The 24,779-nt window shown below is 35.6% G+C and overlaps 1 protein-coding gene across 2 annotated transcripts in view; it reads left to right on the top strand.

Annotated features, from left to right (window-relative positions):
- The window catches only part of FBN2 (fibrillin 2), a 163,879-nt gene that overhangs the window by 131,080 nt on the left and 8,020 nt on the right, over positions 1–24,779 (top strand). For both annotated transcript variants that reach the window (XM_004949379.5, XM_424715.8), the window contains 21 exons: positions 4,721–4,789; positions 5,304–5,429; positions 6,271–6,396; positions 6,816–6,941; positions 7,935–8,051; positions 9,890–10,018; positions 10,323–10,442; positions 12,688–12,813; positions 13,069–13,221; positions 13,826–13,891; positions 14,169–14,294; positions 14,404–14,523; positions 15,691–15,813; positions 16,231–16,362; positions 17,061–17,186; positions 19,573–19,779; positions 21,125–21,250; positions 21,844–21,966; positions 22,116–22,232; positions 22,896–23,024; positions 24,536–24,655. In XM_004949379.5, coding sequence (XP_004949436.2) covers positions 4,721–4,789; positions 5,304–5,429; positions 6,271–6,396; positions 6,816–6,941; positions 7,935–8,051; positions 9,890–10,018; positions 10,323–10,442; positions 12,688–12,813; positions 13,069–13,221; positions 13,826–13,891; positions 14,169–14,294; positions 14,404–14,523; positions 15,691–15,813; positions 16,231–16,362; positions 17,061–17,186; positions 19,573–19,779; positions 21,125–21,250; positions 21,844–21,966; positions 22,116–22,232; positions 22,896–23,024; positions 24,536–24,655 — 2,607 coding nt within the window. The remainder of the gene's footprint in view (positions 1–4,720; positions 4,790–5,303; positions 5,430–6,270; positions 6,397–6,815; positions 6,942–7,934; positions 8,052–9,889; positions 10,019–10,322; positions 10,443–12,687; positions 12,814–13,068; positions 13,222–13,825; positions 13,892–14,168; positions 14,295–14,403; positions 14,524–15,690; positions 15,814–16,230; positions 16,363–17,060; positions 17,187–19,572; positions 19,780–21,124; positions 21,251–21,843; positions 21,967–22,115; positions 22,233–22,895; positions 23,025–24,535; positions 24,656–24,779) is intronic.

The following is a 24,779-nucleotide window of genomic DNA, read 5'->3' as shown; positions in this document are numbered from 1 at the left end:
ACTGAACGGAAAAATACAGCTTGAATTCTACAGGGAAACAGTCATTCACACAGGTTGAATAAAATATCTAGGAAGAATATGCAGATTTTTCCCTCTAAGCTTGCCCTGAGGTCAAGGAGAAGGGCAAAAAATACTGTTAGGTCTCCCTGTACGGAGCTAAGTAAAAAGGCCTGGAAAATACAGACTGACCTTTCCATCATCAGCAGGAGTGTGTCAGCCCTGTAACTAAAAAGTATTTCTTATAGTTAGATTTAATTATTTACTTCTTTTTTGTGATGAGATATGAAGAGTCAGGATTTTATAAAATGGCTCTATAAATGAGCATGCTATGGTTGCCTCGATCTTTCTGACAAATACAGAGGCTTTCACAGGTCTTGTATGGACATAAAATTACATTGAGACATATCTATATGTCAAAAATCTATGTTTGTGAAGGTAAGACCACCAGACTGAAATATGAGGCATAAGCAAGTCCTCTGAATATATGATTACAGAACTCCCATCTCTAAAGCTGTCTGCTTGAGGTTTCTGGAAAAGCAGTCTTCATACAGTAATACTAGGGTGAAGATGTCTGTTGCCTCATAAGTCTTACAGGATAATTAATTTAGGGTAATATAATTCAGTAACTGAATTGCTGGTGAATAAATTTATTCAGGTAGTTCTAATCTCTGTCATAAGAGAAAGATTGTGTTTTATTACTTAAGTTTATTAACCTTTCCAGATTTTTCATTTGTGTCTCAAGTCTGAGCATGATCCTGTTAGTTGCTTTTACATTATGTCTACTGAAGATGATCAACTTGCAAAAGCTCAGTAAGCAGAGCACGCTTAAGGGAAGTGAAAATTTTGTTCTGCAAAATAGGGTGAAAATAATAAGGTTTTCAGTTCTTTTTCAGTTAGTCTTTATGGAGTCTCTTGCCTGGAACAAATCACCCTTGAAAGCTCAGCTTTCAAGGAAAAATCATTGGTCAGAGAATTACCAGCTTGGAAACCTGACAGTAGCACCTGGACCTCATTAAAAGATTCTTACATTTGTAGAAAGAGCTTTCCTAGACTGCAGGGAGGGGGAGAGGAGCACCAAAAAAAAACAAAAAAAAAAACCTAAGCCTGTTCTATACAAATACATTTTACTATTTAATCGACTTTGCACTGAGCTAGTGCTGCAAAAGCCATACCTCTTGTGGGTGCATCATCTGTGGTGTTAGTGTAAATAATATATTCCTTTCATTACACATGATATATTCTGGTGATGTAAGGGAAATAGCATATAATTTAGGGAAGATTTTCTCCCACAAGAAGTAAAGAGGAGGAAAATAGGACTGAAAAGAAAAACACATTCTTCCATTCCTTTCTTAAGTAGGAGGGAAAATGAAGGAGTATTCACTGCAGTCAGGATTAGGAGATGAAAATAAGAAGGGAAATACTTATTTGCTATCACAGAGAGCTCATAAAATTCTTTCCCACAGTCATTTGTTTCTGTACCATAAAATTGTCATCATGATGACAACACAATGAGAAAATGCAGCAAAATACTTGCAGGGATTCATGCAGTTAATATTCTCACTCGGAGGAAAGAATTCTCCTTTAAAATTGGTAAGACGGGTTCTCAAAAACTTCTGCCATTTTTAAAGCTTTGCTAAAACAATTTCACTGAGACAGTCTGCAAGATGTGAAAATGTTTCCTGAAGTACTTAAGTATTGCCTTGTTAGCCGTTTTAAGTGCCTTTCCTGTATTTGGAAACACAACTGACCCTCTTTTCACTATGAAAATAAATTGTGTAATGAGTCAAACACAAATTGCTAGTGTAAATGGTTGAATAGCTGAAGTTATAGGATATAATCAGTTGTTCTGAAATCTAGGTGAGGGCTAAACATCACAGACAGGGATTAAGATACAGTGACCTTATCCAGTTTGCTAGACTGAGCTCAGTAGCTCATTAAAAGCATTATTCTGCTCTGATAAGAATTGCATTGTTCCTCTAAATGAATTTCACATGCCAGTTTTTTCTTTGTGAATTTTTTTTTTTCCATTTCATGTATTTATGCTTAACAACAATTGATCTCTTATGCCTTCAGGTAGTAAGGATTGCATTGCTTATGATTACTCATCATACTGATCATAAACATTACTGTAAAGGCCTGAATGAGTTTATCATTCTTGTGACAGCTTTTTCCACCCAAAGAAGTGTAAAAAGCTGCTTCAGTGTTACAAAGCAGCCAGGTATTTGCAGAACCTTTTTCATGGTTGGATCATTTTGAAAGTGCTTGACTTCAGAGGGTTTTTTCCGTATTATGTGTTAGATCTTTTTGTCCCTTGAAAAATAATACAGTAAAAAGTATGTGGTTTTTGGAAATAGTCTTTAAAAAATAGTTGCAAAGGCAAGCTTGCAGAAAGTAAATCTCTGGAGTGTTTGTATATTGCTAATTTGGCACTCTATATGAAAGTACTATGCCACAGTCCTGATGTGTTACATGCTGTTTTTCTACACAGTGCAAACTGGAAAAAAAAAAAAAAAAAAAAAAAAAAGAAGAAAGAACTCTATTAAATAAAATGTAAAATATGTAGGAAAGTAGGCTTACAACCTTCTAAGCTGTTCCTTCATTGTCCCAGAACTAATGTTAGGCATTATTGCAGGAATAGGTTGTCATCGTCCATAGGGACAGGGTAATAAACATTAGGCCCTCTTCTTAGCAAGTGTGTATGTTTCACAGATTTACTGACGATAGTAAATGGCATAAATCTCTCTGTAGAAAATAAATGTTAAAAAGAAAAACTTAAATGTTACACTTGTTGATATGAAAGAGCAGAAAGTCGCTGGATGGTAAAATGCTGTGACAGTGAGCTCTAAGACTCTCCATTCTGTGGTGCAAGATGAACCTCAACAAGCAGTAAACAGTCATTACAAAGCAGGACAGAAGAAAATGCCAAGGTTCACATGTTGGATCATGAAAAGATTATCTTGACAGACCATATTTTGAGCAACAATCAACTACATTTGCTGAAATTAATACATATTCTGCTTCAGGAAGACAAGAACTATTCAAGTTATAACCCCAGTGATTAAACTTTGCAAAATTTTAAGCTAATGAAAAGCTACCATTAAAATGTAGAGAATCAAGAAATTCAGACAACAGCCAATAGAGAAGTAAACTATTGGCACTCTGGATGGGAGATCATCGGTTATGGAAAAAAAGAAGGGTCTTCTTTTTTCCTCATGATGCTGGAAGAGATGCCGTAATGATTTGTCTAAATTGTAGGTTTAGAGTTAAGTTCATATGCTCACTCTCATTGAATAGTAGTTGTCAGAGAACAGACTTGCTGTAGAGTTCTCATCAAGATTAATAGTGGACAAAGCACTTCTAGAAGTCTCTAGATGTTATCCTTTCAGAACCACTTTGAATTTTAGCTAAGTGGGACATTTAAAAATTGTTATCCACATTCTTTAGAAGAAAATTTTACCTTGGCTTAACACTGCAGGTATGAATATCTATCACATTACTTAGAATTTTTCATGAAGAAGGCTATAAAGGGTTAGGATGGAAAGATACTTTTTGCCTGGAGAATTTCATTGTTTATACAGTCTAACAAGTTTCTAAACAAGAGCTGGATGTTTATCGTTAGTAAACACATAACCTAAAGCAAGCTCCTCATACGAATAAGTTGTTCCAGTCTTCACACTGGAAATATTTTGCTTCCCTCAGACAAGTGGAATTTCAGTATAGATTTCCACCTGTGCTCTCAGTGTTTTACAAATGACATAGCAAAAAATAGTTACAGTCAAGTTATTCTTTATATTTCCACCTGGATCAAACTTAATATATTGTAAACGTGTTGCCCATTTATTCTTGAAAATTTGTTCTACCTCTAAAGTCTTGCATCAGTATAGGTGCTTTATAAGAAGTACTTTCCTTCAAGACATAACTGTTTATTTCTTGCATTGTGCAATTATTACTAGATTCCATGATATCTAGAAATAAGGACTAGAAAGAGATATTTGTTCACAAGTAGCTGATTTTTTCTCTGGATGCTGGAAATCCACTAAACTCCGTACACCTTGCCTGGAATACCTTGCAGTTATTGATTTTGTACTTGTGTGCATTTCCCATAGAATCGTTTGAGTTAGAAGGTGGCTTTAAAGGTTAACCAGTCCCATTCCCATTCTCAAGATGCTCTAGGAAAATGAGTATACAATATACTCATATATTGTAAGTGAGCATAGTGAAACAGTGCTCTTTTTGAAGCATCTTTTTCAAAGTAGAGTGTGCATCCTGCTCCTCAGTTCAGTGGAACAAAGCTGCAGTAATCTTTACAAAAAAGAACAGCAATAGTATTACTAGAGAAGGCTAGGTACAGATAACTTTCATTTATTCCTTCTTTCTGAAACTGTTGCTGCAGATTCTCCCTGCAGGTTTCTAGAAAGCAGAAACAAACCTTAATAGGAAAGTTACAGAGTTCTATTTAAAACAAAACTTGAAGCTCTGCTTGCTCAAATCAGACAGTTGTTCTTGTGCCAAAGTCTGCGAAGATTTGCAAAAAGAGAGGTATGAATTAGTGCTCCATTTGCATTCGTTTATTGGCAACTTGAATTTTCTGTATTAATTTGTACAGGATTCAGTGGGTCCTTCTTCTAAGTACAATTGGCTTATATCGGCTCTGAGAAAACTACAAGTAATTGGGAGATCTATAAATACTAAAAATACATTTTTCTCTCGTTTGCTCTAGCTGAATTCAAGAACATATGTGGTAATATTCCAGGCTTTACTTTTGACATTCATACTGGAAAAGCTGTTGGTAAGTTTGAATAAACTTATTTTAACCAACAATTCTTAACACACAAGGTTGCTGCATATAGTACTAAAATGAATATTTCATAAAATAAAATCATTATTTGTTTTGTAGTCTTGAAGGTGACACATTGTGACAGCAAACTTACAATGGTTTGATTTTTATATTTTTCGATTCCTGCATTTTGTTAGTGATTTTTTCTACTCCTCCTCCATCCTGTTTCATAGGTTTGAGTTTTAATCGGTAAGATGAAGAGTTTTGCCTTCAAAAATGTTGATGGACTTATTAGCATATTGGTAACAGTTCTGCATCTTGCCTAATACTTAGTATTTCTCTATATCACTTACTGAATGTCATGTAATTTATTTTTTCTCGTAGTGGACATATACTTAGATTTATGTCCAGTATATAACTTAAGTAGATTAAAAACAGCCTCTCAGCTCAGTGTAAAGATCAGTGAAATTGAGAATGTGTGCAGTATGTAAAGCCAGAAGAACTGACCAGCTCATCTGAATTTCAGACATCGATGAATGTAAGGAAATCCCAGGAATCTGCGCAAATGGTGTTTGCATCAATCAGATTGGCAGCTTCCGCTGTGAATGCCCGACTGGATTCAGCTACAATGACCTGCTCTTGGTCTGTGAAGGTGATTTGAAGTGATGTTATTTTCTACCTAGTCCCCATAAGCATACTTATCTTAAAGGGAAGGAGAAAATTTAATTTACACATTTTTGAAACTCTAATTGTCAAGTTGTGAGCTTTCTTGTAGGGTTCAAGTCTATTATAAATGTGTTGTGATATGTTTGTCTTTAATACGTAATGCCCATACACTTAATTTGTCATTGTTTTATGTCAAGTAATGCACTGACTCCTAAGAAGTTAGAAGTAAATGAAATACTTTTGTTTTGGGGAGGTAATTTAATTTTTGTTCTTAACACTTGTTCAAAGAAAAGCTTCCCTTGATATTTCCTCCTTGTGTCTGTTCATCTGTGGTTTTATAGGTAAACAAGTATCAGGTATTTGTAAAATATAGTAGTAAAGTTTTATGTGTCCTGAAGTCAGTAGGAGTTTTATTGGAATTCAGGGGACTACTGCTGAAGACACTTGTGCCCTAAAATGCTAAAAAACTGTGCTACTTATTTTTCATCTAAAAAAATGTTTTGTTTACCATATACAAAGACACAGATGAACTTAATACAAAGAATTAGTTGATTTATGTATCCCTTTAAAATTGCATGGCTGCTTCTGTGTGTAGTGACTTCGATTCATAGGATTTTCCTTCATCCAAAAAGAGTGCTGTTGATGAAATGCGATTGATTTTGCCTTTTATTCACATTTATGGCAGAAGAAGCTGAAGGTTAGCATCTTCATACTTGGTTGAAGACAGCCTACCGAGATCAGTCTTGCATGTCACTGGCAATGCAGTCCAAATACTAAGACAGAAATAAATATCTTGTGGTTTCTGACTTTGACACTTGGTATTTCAGATATTGACGAGTGCAGTAATGGAGACAATCTCTGTCAGAGAAATGCAGACTGTATCAACAGTCCTGGTAGTTACCGCTGTGAATGTGCTGCTGGTTTTAAACTTTCACCCAACGGTGCCTGTGTTGGTAAGAACCTAGTTTATTTTTCTAGTCTGAATCTGTTTATACCTAATCAAGGGTCTGTACTTGATTTCCTTGAAGGGTAAAAGCAACATTTTCTGTTGCCTTGCATATTCTAATGTGTATTTTATGTAACAGTTTTTATTTTACAGCTCTGGTTCTCTGTGCAAGGAAAGAAAAGACAGAGTACAATGTTTAAAGAACATTCTTGAGGTATCAACCAAATATTAGCAGTAGTTTTGACCTTGAGGTGTATAGGCAAGAAGTTCTTATAAAATGAATTTTTGTTATGATTCAGATTTAGTTATGGATAATTTTGAATCTGGTTATAATTATAATAACAGATTGTAAGAACATGTTTGTGTAAAATGAATGAATAATAAAAGTCAATAATGTGTACCATCTGTTTTATATTTTTGTTATAGATCGCAATGAGTGTCTGGAAATTCCTAATGTTTGCAGTCATGGTTTATGTGTGGACATGCAAGGAAGTTACCAATGCATATGTCACAATGGTTTTAAGGCATCTCAAGACCAGACTATGTGCATGGGTATGGAAAGAAAAAGCTTTTGTGGTTTAAAAACAAGGGGGAGAGAGAAGGGAGTGAGTCTAGATATATGTATATTTAATTGTATAAAAGGAATACATTGGCATTAAAAAAACCTGTTCATATATTTTTTAATGTAAAGCACATGAAGTTGCCATTGGAGTACAAATCACAGTATTCTCAGAGGTAGCTCCATGTTACTGAAAAATGTGTTAACCCCATTTTCACAAAAATAAAAACAGCTTGAAAGAAAAGCTTACAGGTGATGTGATAAGAGCGTAGAGGTTATGGAAACTATCCCACGGGAAATATATATATCTGCAAATAAATAAAAATGTTTCAGAAAATCCACAAGACCTAAGACAATACAATCTAAGTGACGTTCAGATCATTATGAAACTCCAAAGACTACTTGAGCAGAAGTCAGAAAGTACTGAATTCTTAAATTCAGTGCCTTAAAGAGTGGATGTATCCAAGACTTTTTAGGCAAACTTTATAATTCTAGATGTACTACTGGCATCATAAGTTTGCTTATACAAACTATATTGTGAACAATTACAAGACTCCAATATGGAGCATTTTCAGCAAATTCTCATGTGCATAAAAATAAAATATGTATATTACATTTCTGACATTTCGAAGGCTGTGATGCTCTACCCTTTGTACTGAATTCACATAAGTAACATACATTAAGAAATGAAGAATTATTACTGGGGAAAATAAAAACACAGAATGCTTTGAGATATGCACTTATTTTTATCTTTCCAGGTAGAAGTATGTTTTAGAATACAAATGAAAAATTGTCATAGGTAAAGTACCTACAGTCTTACATGTACCCAGGAGCTTGCACACCATGCTGTAAAAATCAGTAATATAATATGAGAGATGAAAGGAGAGACTGAGGCTTAGAATACTATCACTGTGTGCTCATGTATCTCACTAACAAATACTTGGGTAAAACAAATTCCAGCATACACCTTTTGTTTCTCTTTGCAGATGTTGATGAATGTGAACGCCATCCATGTGGAAATGGAACGTGTAAAAACACTGTTGGATCATATAACTGTCTGTGTTATCCAGGATTTGAATTAACTCATAATAATGATTGTATGGGTAGGTGATTTAATCCAAACTTTGCTTTCATTGTAGCTGTCTTAATATCTCAAGGAGATTGTATAATTAAAATTCAAACTGAAGATGTTTTGGACTGCTAGGGAAGTTAATTGGATGCGGGAATAGAGGTTCGTAATTATTATTATTTTTGAAAATTCAAAATATGTATTTCTAGGCAGCTTGAGATAATGTAAACCCTGAAACTCTAGACCACTGGGGCAGCCTTACAGTTCACTGACATTTTAAGGCAGCGTTCCACCCAAATAGATTAATTGGGCAATTATAGCACGCATCTTTTGCTACTGGCAAAAACCATAAGAACTACTCACAGTAAGTACGAGTAATATCACAACACCAGCGTTACCTCAGGAATTTAAAATAATTTCTTTATTTTGCCGTATTATGTGAAATTTTTGCACAGTATGGAGGAGGAAAGAGACCAGCAATAAGAAATCCAGCACAACTAATCTTCTAAATCTCCTACTCTCCTGAGATGAACTCTACTTATTCAGAGACACTGCTATTTCTTATTCCTTAATAGTGGACAGCAGAAGGATATCGATGGTTTTGGACAAATTTAATACTTATGATAAAGAATAGGCTTTCTCAGCTAAAGAATATACTTTTTAAGACTCAGGAGATTGGCCTGGTGCAAAGCCTAAGCCAAAAAGTAAGCTATCACATTCCTTCCAGCTACAGAAGAAAGCAAAACAAAGTCTTCTGGTTCCTTTGTGGTTCAGGAGAGAACTAAAACATCTTAAAAATATTTTAAATCCTTTGCTTGTCCAGGAAAGAGAAAATTCAAAAATTGTTCTAGAAATAAGAGACTGCAGCCAAAGAATGGTATTTATTCCAAGGAGGTTCTTCACAGTGGCAGTAAAAGCTGCCACAGGACACTGCCAGGAGCATCCAGTGCCTCTCTGCCAGGCTGTGCCTTCAAGGAGGCTGAGGAGCCCAAGCTGACTCTGAGACTTGGCTTTTGTGAGCATGTTTCTTGACGGTCTGGAGAGCCCCGGGGCTTTCTTCCAAGCTATCACAGTCATTCAAAGGCAATTTAAGCCCATTGCACTGTAATACTCCGAAGATATTTGCGCTTATGAAACTGTAACATACAAGAAGTGCACTGTGGAATAAGCTAGTGACCAGGCACAAATTTAGGGGATGAAGCAGAGGGCACATCTTGTTCAGGAGCTGTTATTTTACATTTTTGAAGACAACTAGAAACCTCCTTAGTAAAACTGATGTTAGTCTTCATCATTCAAATTAAAATATTTTATGAGAGTGAGGGGTAAGTTGTTCTACCAGCATGATACTAACCCAATCTCCTTGATTTTCCTTTCTTCTTACACTTTTTCCTCTGTAATACTCATCTGTAATACATTACTATATGTGAAGTAATGTACACTGTAAGTGTTCCTTTCAGTTTGCATATCTACTTGAGTGCATATAAAATACAGAGAAAGTCCAGAACACCCCATGTAACCTTTTCTATGTCTGGAGTTAGTATAATACAGTCACTTGGCAGTAATGAACTGTCTCCAGATGTGGTAGCTGAGGTAATGCTACAAGTTTAAAAAGTATAATACCCTACCAAAAAAAAAAAAGAAGAAAAAAAAAGTACTGTTTAAATAGAACATATATCTTGAAGCACTTGGTGAGAGTTATTTTCCATCTGTCAACTGTTCTTTTGCTGCTGCAGTATTTGCCTTTTCCATGGAAATATACAGATGTATTGCTACTTGAGTTTGTTCATAACATACTGTTTATTCTGCACCTGCTTATACATTTTAATGAGAGACTCAGCTCTTGCTTATGGGGTTTTGCTTTGTTTTTTACAGATATTGATGAGTGCAGTTCCTTCTTTGGTCAGGTGTGCAGAAATGGCCGTTGTTTCAATGAAATTGGTTCCTTCAAATGTTTATGTAATGAAGGATATGAACTTACTCTAGATGGCAAGAATTGCATTGGTACGTATGTTACCACAATGAGATGTTACAGTACTGCTGAGATGAAAAAATAGAACTGAATATATAAGAATAAAAAAAGTAACTTCATTGTGAAGTATGTATGTACTTCAAGACTTCAGCATAACTCAATAGAAGTAACTGAGTTTTGGAATAATTGATCTTGGTACACTTAAATGCCTAAAAAGAAGAAAAATAGAGAAATATGCTGCCATCTTTTTAATGAGTAACACTATTTTGTAATGCAAGAACAATGTCATAAGAATTACATGATTCTAAATCTTTCCTGATACCATCTGCTCTCAAGATACTAATGAGTGTGTGGCACTGCCCGGTTCATGCTCCCCTGGTACCTGTCAAAATTTGGAAGGATCATTCAGATGCATCTGTCCACCAGGATATGAAGTGAAGAGTGAAAGTTGTATTGGTAAGGCAAGTTGTAATTGTTGCTTCTAAACAATTTAAAAATTAGAAAAAGTATCTGGTTCTCAGTGGGTGCACAGTAGTTGTACACCCTGGTGATTGTGAATTTTATCCTACTTCAAATCATGGGGACAGGGAATAAATAGTGTAAGTCTACAGGAAGATATTTAAGAGAAGACAAGATATCATCTTGTGCTGTACTGTACTATATTTTGAAATGTTAATTTCTCTATTAATGCAAACTGAACGTTGCTAAGTGTTACTTCTCAAAAATAAAACAATGTTCAGTATTTCACAAACCCACATTTTTCAACTGTAGATAAAACACACCAACGCATGTACTGGATTTATGTTAAGTTTACAAAAGAGGTTATTACCAACAGTCAGTTCATGACAGAAGCTTGTGACTTCACAGCAGAGTGATGAATTTAAAAATCTTGATAAAATGTTGGAGTTTAAGGCAACAATTGCCTAAATTGACTCATTCTAACAATTCTTTTCAGATTTCGTGTTTTATATACTGTCTTTCAAGTACTGAGGTTCACAGGGAGAGAGTAGAACAGAACTTCCATTAACTTGCATGTTCCTGTTTGTTCATAGGAGTCTTATCTGAACATAATTCAGAAGCTAAGTGCTACATAGTGAGTTAAGGTTTGGTGTATGAGGATGAGAAAGAAATTCAAGTTACAACTCAGTTTTTATCAGAACTGCTGTGAATGAATTTACCATTTAAATATACTATGCAAGGCACTTTGCAAGAAGGGTGCATGCAAATGATTTTCAGGAGCAAATTAAAGAACCTTTGGTTCCTGAATAGTCAGTGGACAAGCATTAGCAGCTGTCTCCACTGTGGCTACATAAAAAAGATCAATTCTCAGCTTAAATTACTGAGATTAGCTGGTGTGACATCCCCAGACACTCTCATTGAAACAACACTCAATTATAAACAAGCAGCTTGTATAAAATGAAGAAAAAACTTAATAATTAGTCTTATATTAACCTAACATTGTGAGTGCAGGAACAAAGACTGAACAAAAGGAACTTTTTTGAATTTTTGTTATGTACAGGAGGATATATTTTCTAAGTCCCAGAGCTTTCTCATTCTATTGTATCATACCGAAATGCTTAGTTTTCCTGCCAACTTTATGGTTTCTTTTGTTAGCTGCTGTTCCCACATTAGCTGTTGTGTTTGAGATAAATTCAAATCACCTGTGGTTGTAAAAATCAATAATTTAAAATGAAAGCCTTTGATTTTCCTGGAATATCACTGTTTATGACCATTTGAATATCCTGACAAAGGTTTTGATATTTTTTTTCACAAAATCAGTGGTTGCCAAATACATATTTGTTCTGCCACGTATCTGAGCTAACTCAAAACACTTCACATGGGAGGAGTCTGTCCATGGAAAGTAACTGTGGAGTCTGATCACATGCTACAGTGTGCTTATTCATATTCTGACTGGGGACCATAGGGGGCGGTTTTCAGACATAACTTCAAGAGGACCTGTCTCTACTTGTATTCTCCCCACATTCCACTTTTCCTATGCAAAGGAGTGATTTTCCATTGTTGCCTTATCTGATAAATACAAATGTATGTGAATGTATTACTTTTCCTACTCTTTGTCTATCTATACAGCAGCCTGTTACTATTTCAACTGTGCAGTTTTACAGATATTTGGTATTTATACTAAATACTCCTTTACTTTGCTTTAAGTTTTTTTATGATTTAAAATAAAATCAGACTTATTAAAAAAAAATGCTTGGGTAGCCTTAGTTATATTTTCTAAGTTATTCAATTAAAAAAAAAATGGTAGATATAAATCTGTGTTTTATAGTTCTCCCTCTGTCTATAGTTTCAGTTCAAGGGTCAGTCAGTCAATTTGGAAAAAATGCCTTTTATTACAAAAAATCCCCAAGAAAGAGAATTTCTAAAAATTCGTGTTTGGATGTTGTATGTTGATTGGAAAATATTTTTTGTATAACTCTATCTCCTCCTCCTTTCAGTCTGAAAGCATTTATTTAAAGTTTATACTAAAAATATGACAAAAAAAATCTAATATTTGCAGAGGAAAGGGAATGCCAGTGAAACACTCTACTCTGAAAGAGTGAGTTGGGCCTCCGAGCTGCTTTATCTCTTGGTTGCTTTATTGAAGGAGTACCTCTGGTTGAAGTTAAATGAATGAATAATCTTTTAAAATGAATTCATGGCTGATAGGATTATTTTGAATGTTTTCTCATAAATTTTGCAGATATTAATGAGTGCAATGAGGATCCCAACATCTGTCTCTTTGGCTCTTGTACAAACACTCCAGGAGGTTTCCAGTGCATTTGTCCTACAGGTTTTGTGTTGTCTGATAATGGACGGAGATGTTTTGGTAAGTTTAAGGATTAAAGTGTAAAAGCTGATTCTAACAGGGAACAAGTACTCTGTGAAAAAGCTCAAAAGGGGACCTCCAGAGGCCCCTCCCAAACTGTGACATTAGGAGTGCTGGAAGGTGCTTTCAAAACAATAGGAAAATACAATCTTGACATGATTTCTTCTTGAGCTAGATATGCATTTTTTAACCAGTTAAGAGCTTCTAGCTCTTAAATACCATAAAATGGTATTTATTTGTTTATTTATTTTTTAGATACCCGCCAGAGCTTCTGTTTCACTAATTTTGAGAATGGGAAGTGCTCTGTCCCAAAGGCTTTCAATACCACAAAGGCAAAGTGTTGCTGCAGTAAAATGCCAGGAGAAGGATGGGGTGACCCTTGTGAGCTTTGCCCAAAGGAAGAAGAAGGTAACACATTCAAGATTCAAATAAAGATTTTTAGGTGGGAGAAAAACAGTACATTTGCTTTGCGTCTTTTTGATCGTTAGAAAGAGAGATGTGTTTAGCGTTCTCTCTTATGACCTTTAGTAGAATCATTAGGAAGTAAACTAAAGCAATAAGATCAAATAGAAGATACTAAAGAAAAAACACCTTAGTTACTGTTTTGGCTCAAATGAGAAGTGAATTAGTAGCTTTTAATCTTATAGAATCACAGATCTTAGATATGTCCTCATGGATCTAATCTGCTTTAGGAAAGTGGATGTCTAAAATGGGACAATGCTGAGGATGCCTGAAGTAATCAGCACTTTTGGTTATTTTTTTTTTCTCCCAAGTTCAAGTACAGAAAGGAAAATACACCACATGCGTTTGGAAGCTCAGCATGTTTCAGTACTGCTATCCTGCCTTAGAGATGGTGTCGCTTTTGCATCTGGCAAATATAGCATGAGGGCTGTGATATAAACAGTTGAGTTCTGAAAAATGTGGTATAGATGTCTGATTTTAGATAGGTTTAGCTATTTATCATGGTTCTCTTTCTCAATTGCTCTCTATTTAAAAATATCTACCTCCACAGTTGCTTTTCAGGACCTCTGCCCATATGGTCATGGGACTATTCCTGGAATTGATGATACACGTGAAGGTAGGTATTCTTTTCCCTCTTAATTGAAAATATATATATATTTATACTCAAAGCTAGACTTGATTTTGCACTTTGTGATGGCTTACTTCCCATGGCCCACGAGTGAGAAGAGCCTAACTTTTAGTATATGTGGATCGTTATAAGATAGATTACCTTTGAAATTATATGGAGAGAGACCAACAGAACAGGGCATTTCGTGTTTTAAAAATGCTTTATTAAGATTTGATAAAGAACATACCAGCTAATAAGTGGTTGTTAATATCTTCCTACTTTTTAGATGTTAACGAATGCCTTGAAAGCCCAGGGATTTGCTCAAATGGTCACTGCATCAACACTGATGGGTCCTTCCGCTGCGAGTGCCCAATGGGATACAACTTAGATTTCACTGGAGTACATTGTATCGGTGTGTCCCTCTTTCATAAATGCTAAGAATTATAAGATTTAATTTAAAACACAATTAAAAATGTGTCCCAGTTCTCTTCAGCTTACATTCCCTCATTTGTTATGTACAGATACTGATGAATGTTCAATTGGCAACCCATGTGGAAATGGTACATGCACTAATGTGATTGGCAGCTTTGAATGCAACTGTCATGAAGGATTTGAGCCAGGCCCAATGATGAATTGTGAAGGTAATTTGTCTTCTACATTTTTCCTTTGATTTCTGTACATCAAATTGCTTTACTTGACGGGCATTTTGTTCTGTAAAAAGCAGGAGGAAAAAAGTTTCTCTGCTTCAGATATTGCACTGGGTACATAATAAATTGATTTGATCGGTACTTTTGGTTTGTCACAGGGCTTTTGAAATCACATGTTGTATCAGTCTTTGTTTTTTTATTAAGTTGTTTGAGGGAGAGCAAAATAAATGATAACAGTCAGGCCACCATGATAACCTCACAAAAAATAGAGCAAACCGGTGCAAAAGTGCATCAATTTGCAGAGCATTTTTCATAAGGCGGCTCAGTTACGAACTGTCCCACTTATCACAATCACAGTAAGAAGTGAATTGCATTGGATCTAGTAAACTGAATCAGAGCACTGGTCCGTCTAGTCTTTTTTTTTCATCTCCCACTGTTCTGAAGTGTTAATTCAGAACAGCATACAAGCATAACTAACAACTTTCAGCAGCTCATTCCTCTCAATAATAGTGGATCTAGGGAAAATATGATTTATACAGGAGAATGTTTCCCTGAAGAGTGGGTTCAGTATCCATTTATGGATTTGTTATCCAAGTATCTGGGCAGCACAGTCTTGAACCTACTGGTAACACCTACATCCACAGCCTCCTGTGGCAGCAAGATGCAGAAGTTCACCACTCTCACAACTTAGAAAAATGTTTTCTTTCATCTATTTTGGGCCAATCCTCTGTTAGCTTCAATAAATACCTCTTATTTTTCATAGTATCGAATTTGTGAACAACCATTCTGTTTTCATCAGTTCCTTAACAGGATCCTTCTTAATTTTTTTTTTCATGAATCATTTCTGAATCAGTTAGTTTGCTTTCCAAAGCAAGAATTCATATTCTCGTCATGACATCTCTCGTCATTAAATTTCATTTAATGAGAATCTAAGTCATTCCAAGTTTAAGTAACTCCATCTTAATGGTGTCAGTGTTTTTATGCAGGGTTTCATTCAGGTTCCTCTACCTACTCAAAACCAAACATCCACAACTTTCTGTTTTAAAAATTGTGTTAGAGTTGTGACAGTTTTAGGTGACAATAGGAGTACAAGTATAAAAACTTCCAGCTGATTGTTTTAAAACTTAATGGAAAATGATGTTTTTGTTCCTTTCTCTTCAGATATAAATGAGTGTGCTCAGAACCCCTTGCTGTGTGCTTTTCGATGTATCAATACTTACGGGTTCTATGAATGCACCTGTCCAGTTGGCTATGAACTGAGAGACGACCAAAAAATGTGCAAAGGTAATGACTGAAATGTAAACTTCTCCACACCTTCCATCACCTTGTGTCAGCGGAAGAGTATTCCAAATATTTCAGTGCATCTCACATTTATTCTCAGTGAAATGCAGCAAAAAGCAGACGATTATTTTCTCTTTAGAAACTTAAGTAAGACAAAATTTACGTAAGACCAGTATGTAGTGCTTTGTGTATTCATGCTGTGGGATGTAAAGACAAGAACATCAAGATGGTGAAGTTCATCCTTTAACAACTCACAAAGATTATTTCTATAACTGCAGTTAAGCATGGCTCTCAGATTTTTTTCAGTACTTGTCTGCCAGGAAAGTCTAGATGTTATTTTTCTTGAGAAAGTGCTTGTTGTCTTCAGTAACTGAAGCTCTTGCAAAGATCTTCAAACACAAAATATATGTATTTTTCCAGATCTAGATGAATGTGCTGAAGGTCTCCATGACTGTGAATCAAGAGGCATGATGTGCAAAAATTTGATTGGTACCTTCATGTGCATTTGTCCTCCTGGAATGACGCGGAGACCTGATGGAGAAGGCTGTACAGGTAAAGCATAGAAAAGAAAGAAGACCTCTGATGCAATTCCAACAAGCAAACTATTCTCTGTATGTGTGTTTAATGAACTTGAAAATAGCAGTTTATGAAGACGCTTAAGATATCTGTTAGCATCCAACATCTTAAACTTACTTTGTATTTTCAGGACTTGAGCCTTATCTGAAAGTAGTACTAAAGGATTAGGAATTGTTTTAGAAGAAAAACTTTGTTTTTGTTTCTTTACTTGTCCAGAAAAGTCAGGAAGTTTTCAGACACTTGTTAAATTTAAAGCACTAAGTAGCCAGACGAAAGTGACCTTATCTGGTAAGTAAGAAGGAAAATTATTGTAAATAGTAAGTTATATTTCCTTCAACCACAATACTGTCTATAAATAATGTGGCAGTTCCTTAAAGAATTAGAACTATGAAATTTTCATGTAACTGTTAGGTTTTATATATAAAAGCCACAGAGAGCAAGAGATTTGGATCCTACCATAGTTCAAAATCTCTGTTCACTATGTACGCAGAGAACAGGAGTAGAGCCTTCATCCTAGATGCAGAATACAAGGCATGGAATAAGAGGTCTTCCTTCTGCTTGTTCAGTTGTTGATTTTTCTACTTCTTGCAAATGTTATGCAAAATGCTGAATGCATTCTGCAGATCTGACATGTTTTCTTTTAACAATAACTTGCATTTGGTATTTTTGTAAAGATGAAAATGAATGCCGTACCAAGCCAGGTATCTGTGAAAATGGTCGTTGCATGAATGTTATTGGGAGCTACCGATGTGAATGTAATGAAGGATTCCTGTCAAGCCCATCAGGCATTGAGTGTCTTGGTAAGTGCCATTTTCACATACCTTCCACCTTATGTCAAAGAGTATAAAAGCAATTAAGGATGTGGAGTTTAAATTAGGTTTCTGAGTACCTAACAGCTGCTGCTCTTAAGTGAAGAAATTAAATTATGTTCCTAATTAATTAATGCAATGAAGTCATATTAAATGATGAAATATTAAATAATGACAGGATGGGGAGTATCGTGAGAATGTGGGCTGAACTGAGCTATCAGGGGCCTTACATTTAAATTCCAAACTGCATAAACATGCTGCTATCCAGACAAATTACTTACTTTTAAAGAAGCAGGATTTAGTTACCTCAGATAGATTACAAACTGTACTGCATAGCAAACTAAAATGGTTCCATGATGAGATCATTATTTTAATCACCACAGTATTTCAGCCAGAATATTCTATATTGTTAATGGAGACCATGAATATGAATAAAAAAATATGAGAATTTCATAGCAGAATATATTTAAAAGTTATTGAGGCATGCCTGCACATTAAATATCGATGAATGATGTAATATTCATCAACCCTATTCTTGATCGGTATGCTCAGGCTTGTCATTTGCACTGTAAAATTACTTGTTCTGTTTTTAAAAATCAAACAGATCTGCAGAATCTTAACATTTTCATGATCAGTGTTGAAGTGTAGATTATTCAAAGTGTTATACAACACCGGCATGTGGAACTGCGGAAGTATGTATGAGTACATAAAGGACATTTGCATTAAAATACTTAGATTCAATTAAAATACTGAAGTATGTATATGCTGTACAACCAGCTGCCTGTAAATTGCCAGTAGTCGTGTGCTGACTTCATGGCAAAGCAATAATATTCGAAGTACAGGGTATTTCCTAAGGATTAGGACCAGATGGAAAAAGGCTGCTGCGGGCTGTTAACTTCAGCCAGTCATTACTGGCAAGGAAATATCCTGCTTTCATTATTGCTTTCTTATATTTTTTATGCATATATACATATATACGTGCATTATTTTTTGAAAATTATGCTTTGGGTTAGTTTGCTTGTTACTGTTCTTTCTTTAATGCTGTCCAGATGAGACATGACTGAAAAAGGAGACTGACAGAAGTAAACTATACCTTCAGAATTAAAGCACAAACATTGAATCGTAGTGTATACCATTTAAAATATATTCTGCTCACATTAAAATGTATTCCATCTTGAAACAGGGACAAAGCATTATATTATTTTAAGGTACACAGTGCTTAAAAACCTACACAAAATACCTATCTACAGGAACAGAAATCTGCAGAGTCCTGCAAATTCCCCCAGCAAACATGATATCTCACACAAGTAGCATTTTCCATGAGGACAGCTTTATCTTATGAACACAAAGCAGCTTTCATTTAAAGGCAGAGATCATATTTCACCTGATTCATGTAAGAAATCTACAGATTATATTCCTATGCTTGTAAACCAGAAGGTTGGCGTGGTGTTCAGAATTGTACAGTTTCAGAGACATGAAAGAATTTACCTTTAAGCTTTAAGACAAAAACAAACAAACAAACAAAAAAACTATCTTTCCTTTAGAAACATTAGCATCTGTCAGACTGCACTTGATATGTATTTCCATTTTAATTAACATATTAGACAAGGACATAACCTATTTAGAAGTATTGTCACTGCAAAATTTAGAATTTCCATGACAACTGGAAGCTGGGAACTCTCTTCAGATGCCTGTTTGAAGCAAATGGCAGGAGGGAATGATTGAGTAGTTTTATTCATCTTTTGTGATAGACCGGTACTAATCAAAACATTTGAAAATAAAGGAAAAATTTATTAAGAAGAGGAGATAAACAGTATGGTTATATAAATCTGTTTTTCCAACCTTCAAACTAGGAGTGCCACTAAAAAAAGACGAGCAAATTGCATAGAGACTCATAAGTGCTCTGAATTTTGTCATGTAAATTATATCAAGCTGCATATGATCCAGTGTGCTAGTTTGGCCAACAAAACAAAAACAATAGCCCAACCCTAAGAACCCCAATTCTGAGAAAATCTATTAAATACATGCCAAACATAGGTAGCTTAAATGGGAACTTAGTTTGGTTTCCAACTTGTTTTAGTATCAAGCAAGTTTGCCAGCTATGCTTCAGGCCATATCCTTCCTAGAAGTACAATTCATACCAAGTCATACAGGTATTGAACTTCAAGGATGTCTGGAATAAACTTGGAATCACAACAGATGTTCAGAAGACATGACAAGTTTTTGAAAGGCTATGTCAGAACAGACTTCACAGTGTTGTTGCTAATAATTTACTGCTTGCATGAGTTGACAGAGAGCCAGAATAATACATCAGATGCTTAATGGTTCAAATGTTTAGCTCCTACTCTTTCTTGATATCCCCATTTTTTCCTTACAGATAACCGCCAAGGCTTTTGTTTTGCTGAAGTTCTACAGACAATGTGTCAGATGGCCTCAAGCAGCCGGAATCTTGTCACTAAGTCTGAGTGCTGCTGTGATGGAGGCCGGGGCTGGGGTAACCAGTGTGAGCTCTGCCCACTTCCTGGAACCACCCAATACAAGAAACTCTGTCCACATGGACCAGGATATACTACAGATGGAAGAGGTATTTGCAGAGATGAAAGGAGGTAGAAAATGTTAAAGGAATTCACTCACATTCTTAAGAAAATGCAGTATTCCCTTTGAAGCTACTTCGAAGAATTTCCTCTGAAAAAACAGAGTTTGATTTTTCAAATGCTGCTGCATGACCAGAAATTAAAAACATCTTTAAACAGTAGCTGCGCTAGAAATACTTACAGCTGTGCATAATTTTCAGGGTTGAGATTTAAGGAAGGATCAACCAGTAACTAAAAGCAAGAAATGGACCCAAAGCTTTTGAATGCTGGGAATTTTTACACATAAGGCAAAAGGCAACAGCAGTTACTCTAACAGCTGTTTCACTGAATGCTTTGTAGTTGCTATTTACACAAGGAAGACTTACATAAATCTTTAAGTTGTGGTGAAAAACAAAAATCTTACTGGTCATAACAAAATTCACCTCTGCACATAGGTTGTTTTTTTTTTTTTTTCTGATTGAACAAAACTGGAATCAGATTACACAATGAAATAGCAGGAAATTTTTCTGCAGAAAATGATAGTGAAAGTTTCAAGAACGCTTGCCTGTGTGTTCAGGCCCATTTTGAAAGACAAAGAAAGGGTAAAGTTGCCATCAGAAGCATGATGAGGAGGAACTGCAGAAAAACTGAAAAAGAGAGCATTTCTTTCCCCTTCCCAATAACATTTCCATGGCACTGTGCAGAATCACAGAATGGTTAGGTTTGGAAAGGACCTCTGGGTCCATCAGGCCCAACCTGTGCTCCAGCAGGGACACCCAGAGCAAGGTGCCCTGGACCACATCTAGGTGGCTCTGGAAGATCTCCAAGGAGGAGATTCCCAGCCCCTCCAGGCAGTCTTTGACAGTGCTCCGTCACTAGCACAGCACAGAAGTGCTTCTTGCTATTCAGAGGGAAATTCCTGTGCTCCCATTTGTGCCCACTGCCTCCTGTCCTGGTATTGGGCACTACTAATAAGAGCCTGGCTTCATTCTTTGCACCCTCCCTTCAGGTCCTTACAGACATTTATAAGGTCTCCCATGAGCCTCCTCTTCTCTGGGGTGGACATCCCAGCTCTCTCAGGCTTTCTTTGTAGGAGAGGTGTGCTAGTTACTCTATCATCTTGGTGGGCCTCCTCTGAACTCTTTCCAGTATATCCATGTCTGTCCTGTATGGGGGGGAGCCCAGCACTGGACACAGTACTCCAAGTGCAGCCTAACCAATGCCAAGAAGGCCATTGGTAAAACCAGCTCTTTTTCTTTGTATTTTTTATTCAGAAGGAAGAGTTACTGGCAGATGTCAAATTCAAAGCTAATACTTATTTTTTAAAAGATTACATATTTAATATTTTCTTTACAGATATTGATGAATGTAAGGTCATGCCAAACCTTTGTAGACATGGACAATGTATCAACACTATGGGCTCATTCCGCTGCTTTTGCAAAGTTGGCTATACAACTGACATAAGCAGCACATCTTGTGTGGGTAAGATTCAGCATCTTAATTCTAATATTTTTTTTTAATAATTGATCATCATTACACAGTGCAATTCTCAGTCACCCTTTGTAAGCCTATATGTCTCAAAGTGGTTTTTATCTCTTTATCTCTTTCCTCTTTTCTTTATTTGTCTTCCTAATATGCCTTTCTGGTTTTATATTTAATTTTGCAAAATGGAGAAACAAGCTATGTTGGCAGTATTTCTGCAGTAGAATGAACACTGAAATATGTTCCAGCTGTATAACCATTTTGACTAACAGAGGAACTTACTGGTTCATTTTCCTGATGGTTAACTCATATAAGTATACCATAGTATGCCTGAAAACGAATCCTTTGTCTGTAAACATTAATGTCATATTAATATTATTAATATTAATGTCACTGTCACTGTGATTTTTAACTCTGCCACTGTAGTGGCAACTCCACAGAGACTCCACAGTGACAATGGGGAAAGAAATGAAAACCCTGCAAAAATGTAAATTGGATGCGTTTTCTACAATTTTCTATTAAATAAAGTACTATTCAGGACACATCTTTCCAACAAAACAGTACAAGAAATATTTAACAGTTTCTCTCTTTAGATCTGGATGAATGCTCGCAGTCTCCTAAACCATGCAATTTTATCTGCAAGAATTCAGAAGGGAGCTATCAATGCTCATGTCCCCGAGGCTACATCCTTCAGGAAGATGGGAAGACGTGTAAAGGTAAGGGAAGTTAAACACAGTAATTTAAATTTTATTGCACTTTAATTGGAAATGAAATAATTTTGAAGTGTGATTATTTTTTCAAGTTAGACTAAGTGTACCTCTTTTGTGTTGGCTTTTCATAAGATAACAACTTCTCTTACTTTCAGATCTTGATGAATGTCAAACTAAACAACACAATTGTCAGTTTCTCTGTGTCAACACCCTTGGAGGCTTCACATGCAAATGTCCACCTGGTTTTACTCAACATCACACAGCTTGTATTGGTAAGAAAAACAGAAATTTTCTTGCATCAGTTATTCTCTAAAAGGAACATTCTCAATTTTTATCCATGAATTTTTCAATGTATAAAGTGTTAATTTGAAGCAATAATATCAGCAGTCCAGAAAGCCAGTCTTGAAAAGCAGCAATTACAGCTAAAGAAAAAAGAAAGGGTACCCACCAACTGTATTTTCTTGCCTAGTAAATAGTTATATCTCTTTAATACATGTTATTATATTCTAAGTATAACCACATGGACACAAAAGAGTAAAGTATTAAAATCTGATTTAAAATGTAGTTAAAAGAAAAACAAACTGCCTTTTCTTCTTTAATAGACACAGATGTCTTTAGATCTTAAGCGTATGAGTCTAACCAACTGGAACTATTTTAGTTAGGCTAATACAGAGGTGCAGCATTTTTCTTCTGTCAGCAATTATATACCTTGGACTTCCAGACTCATTAATGAATTATAACCTGTGCTTCCAATTTATTAAGTACTTATAGCTCTGCATGAGTCATCAGATCATCTGAAATTTGAATATGAAAAGCAGTATCCTTAAAATCAATTTTTGCATCTCTGTGGTTTTCAGCCTCTAAAAAAGTGTTTTATGAACATGCATAACATCTCAAGGGGTACTATCTTTTTCTCTATGCTCTCTATTTTTAAGACAACAATGAATGTGGTTCTCAGCCATCACTCTGTGGATCAAAAGGAATTTGCCAAAACACTCCTGGAAGTTTTACCTGTGAATGCCAAAGGGGATTTTCTCTGGATTCTACTGGATTAAACTGCGAAGGTCAATTTATTTTTATGGTGCAAATCTATACCTCTGTGTATAGTTGGTCCTATGATGTCAAAGATAATCACATTCATAAAACAGAGCAGCAGACAGAGTAGTAGTATGTAGCAATAATAAATAGGAATGTATTTGAGGTATTTAAAACATAAATGTAAGAATGTACTGCCTGATTCTTTCTCAAACAAGCTAGAATTAAAAAAGGCTACTTAGTTAGATTCTCAAACAACTCTTTTCAGAGTGTGATCACCTTCACATAAGGCTTATGCATCAAAAATCTATTATTTTTTTCCATTTCCACCTACTCTGATATGAATCTCTATCATTTTTTTTTCCTAATTGTAATCATCTTCCTGAAGGTATCTGATATCAGGTTCTAAAATCCCTACATGTCTTCTTCTATAGCTTAGTCTTTCTCTCTTGGTCCAAAAAGGAGCCCCAGGTGAGAAATCTGGATTCCAGAGTTCCAGTGTCTTTAGTGAGTCTCAGATAGTGAACAAAGAGAAAAAAGGAAGAGGTGCACAAATTTATGACACGTCAAAATGTCAGTTGCTTTGATGAAAGTATTTAAAATAGGAATTGATATTTGGAGTGTATCTCTACAATAAAAGTACAGCATATGCCCAGCTAAAAGTTGTAGAAAACATTGTCATCTGTCAGTTTACTTTGTTCTTGCTTACTTTACCCAGTAGGCATGAAACAAAACACTAGATTACATGTACCAAAGCATTCACGACATATGTAACTAACTGGACCATCAGAACTGCTATATGTGCATTTACTGACGAAGGCACAGCCTGGCAGTGTGGTTTTCTGGACTTCAGGTTTAGGGACATCCCAATTCCATGGAATTTGTGGACAGCTGTAGACAATTGGAGTGTAACTTAGTATTTGCAGTATCATTTTTTTATTATTATTATTTTTTACTGGCATTGCAAGCTGTACCTGACACAATTGTCTACTTACAATGGCTTATTATATTCTTATAGCAGACTGTATTTCAGATTGTCACGTCTTTACATTTCAGTTTTATTTGTGGCTGTCTCCTTTATTTACATATTGATCACAGGCTTTTTGGATGGCTTTTTCTTTTTAATTGCTAAGGTGAACAACTGCACTACAGCCAAATTTGCTGTGTTCCTCACATTCGAACAGTTCAGCGTGTTTTAGGAAACTTAAGGTTCAGTCCTGCAGAGCTGGTTTGAAATCTGAAGTCCAATTCCAATTGTGTTCTAAACATAACATCAAAGCAACATTATGTGTAATTACACGGAATAGTCTTTCCGAATCTGAGTCATGTATAGGTTCAAAAACCATTTGATTACTGATTGATAGGAAGAACTCTATGTGAATTGAGCATCAGGCTTTCCAAACAGACAACCTCAACAGCTTAGAACAGAATTCTTATGTCAAATACTGGTGTTTGACTTATCTTCAAAATGAGTAAAGTATTTTACAACATATATCTTGATGTAATTATTTCATGTTCTACTTCTCTCCCAAATGCAAAGATGTGGATGAATGTGATGGAAATCACAGATGCCAGCATGGCTGTCAAAACATCCTAGGTGGATACAGATGTGGATGCCCACAAGGGTATATTCAGCATTACCAGTGGAATCAATGTGTTGGTAAGGAAACAAACTGCATGGAATACATTTGAATAGCAAAACTGTCATTGTGATTACTGTGATAAACACCGGGTGAGGAGAAGAATGGGCGCTGCATGTGTCTGCAAAGGATGTGCAAGCACAT

The sequence above is a fragment of the Gallus gallus genome, chromosome Z, assembly GCF_016699485.2.
Source record: "Gallus gallus isolate bGalGal1 chromosome Z, bGalGal1.mat.broiler.GRCg7b, whole genome shotgun sequence".
In the NCBI taxonomy this organism is placed as follows: domain Eukaryota; kingdom Metazoa; phylum Chordata; class Aves; order Galliformes; family Phasianidae; genus Gallus; species Gallus gallus.
The sequence above is the reverse complement of the archived record's forward strand: the minus strand, read 5'-3'. Positions and strand labels throughout refer to the sequence as shown.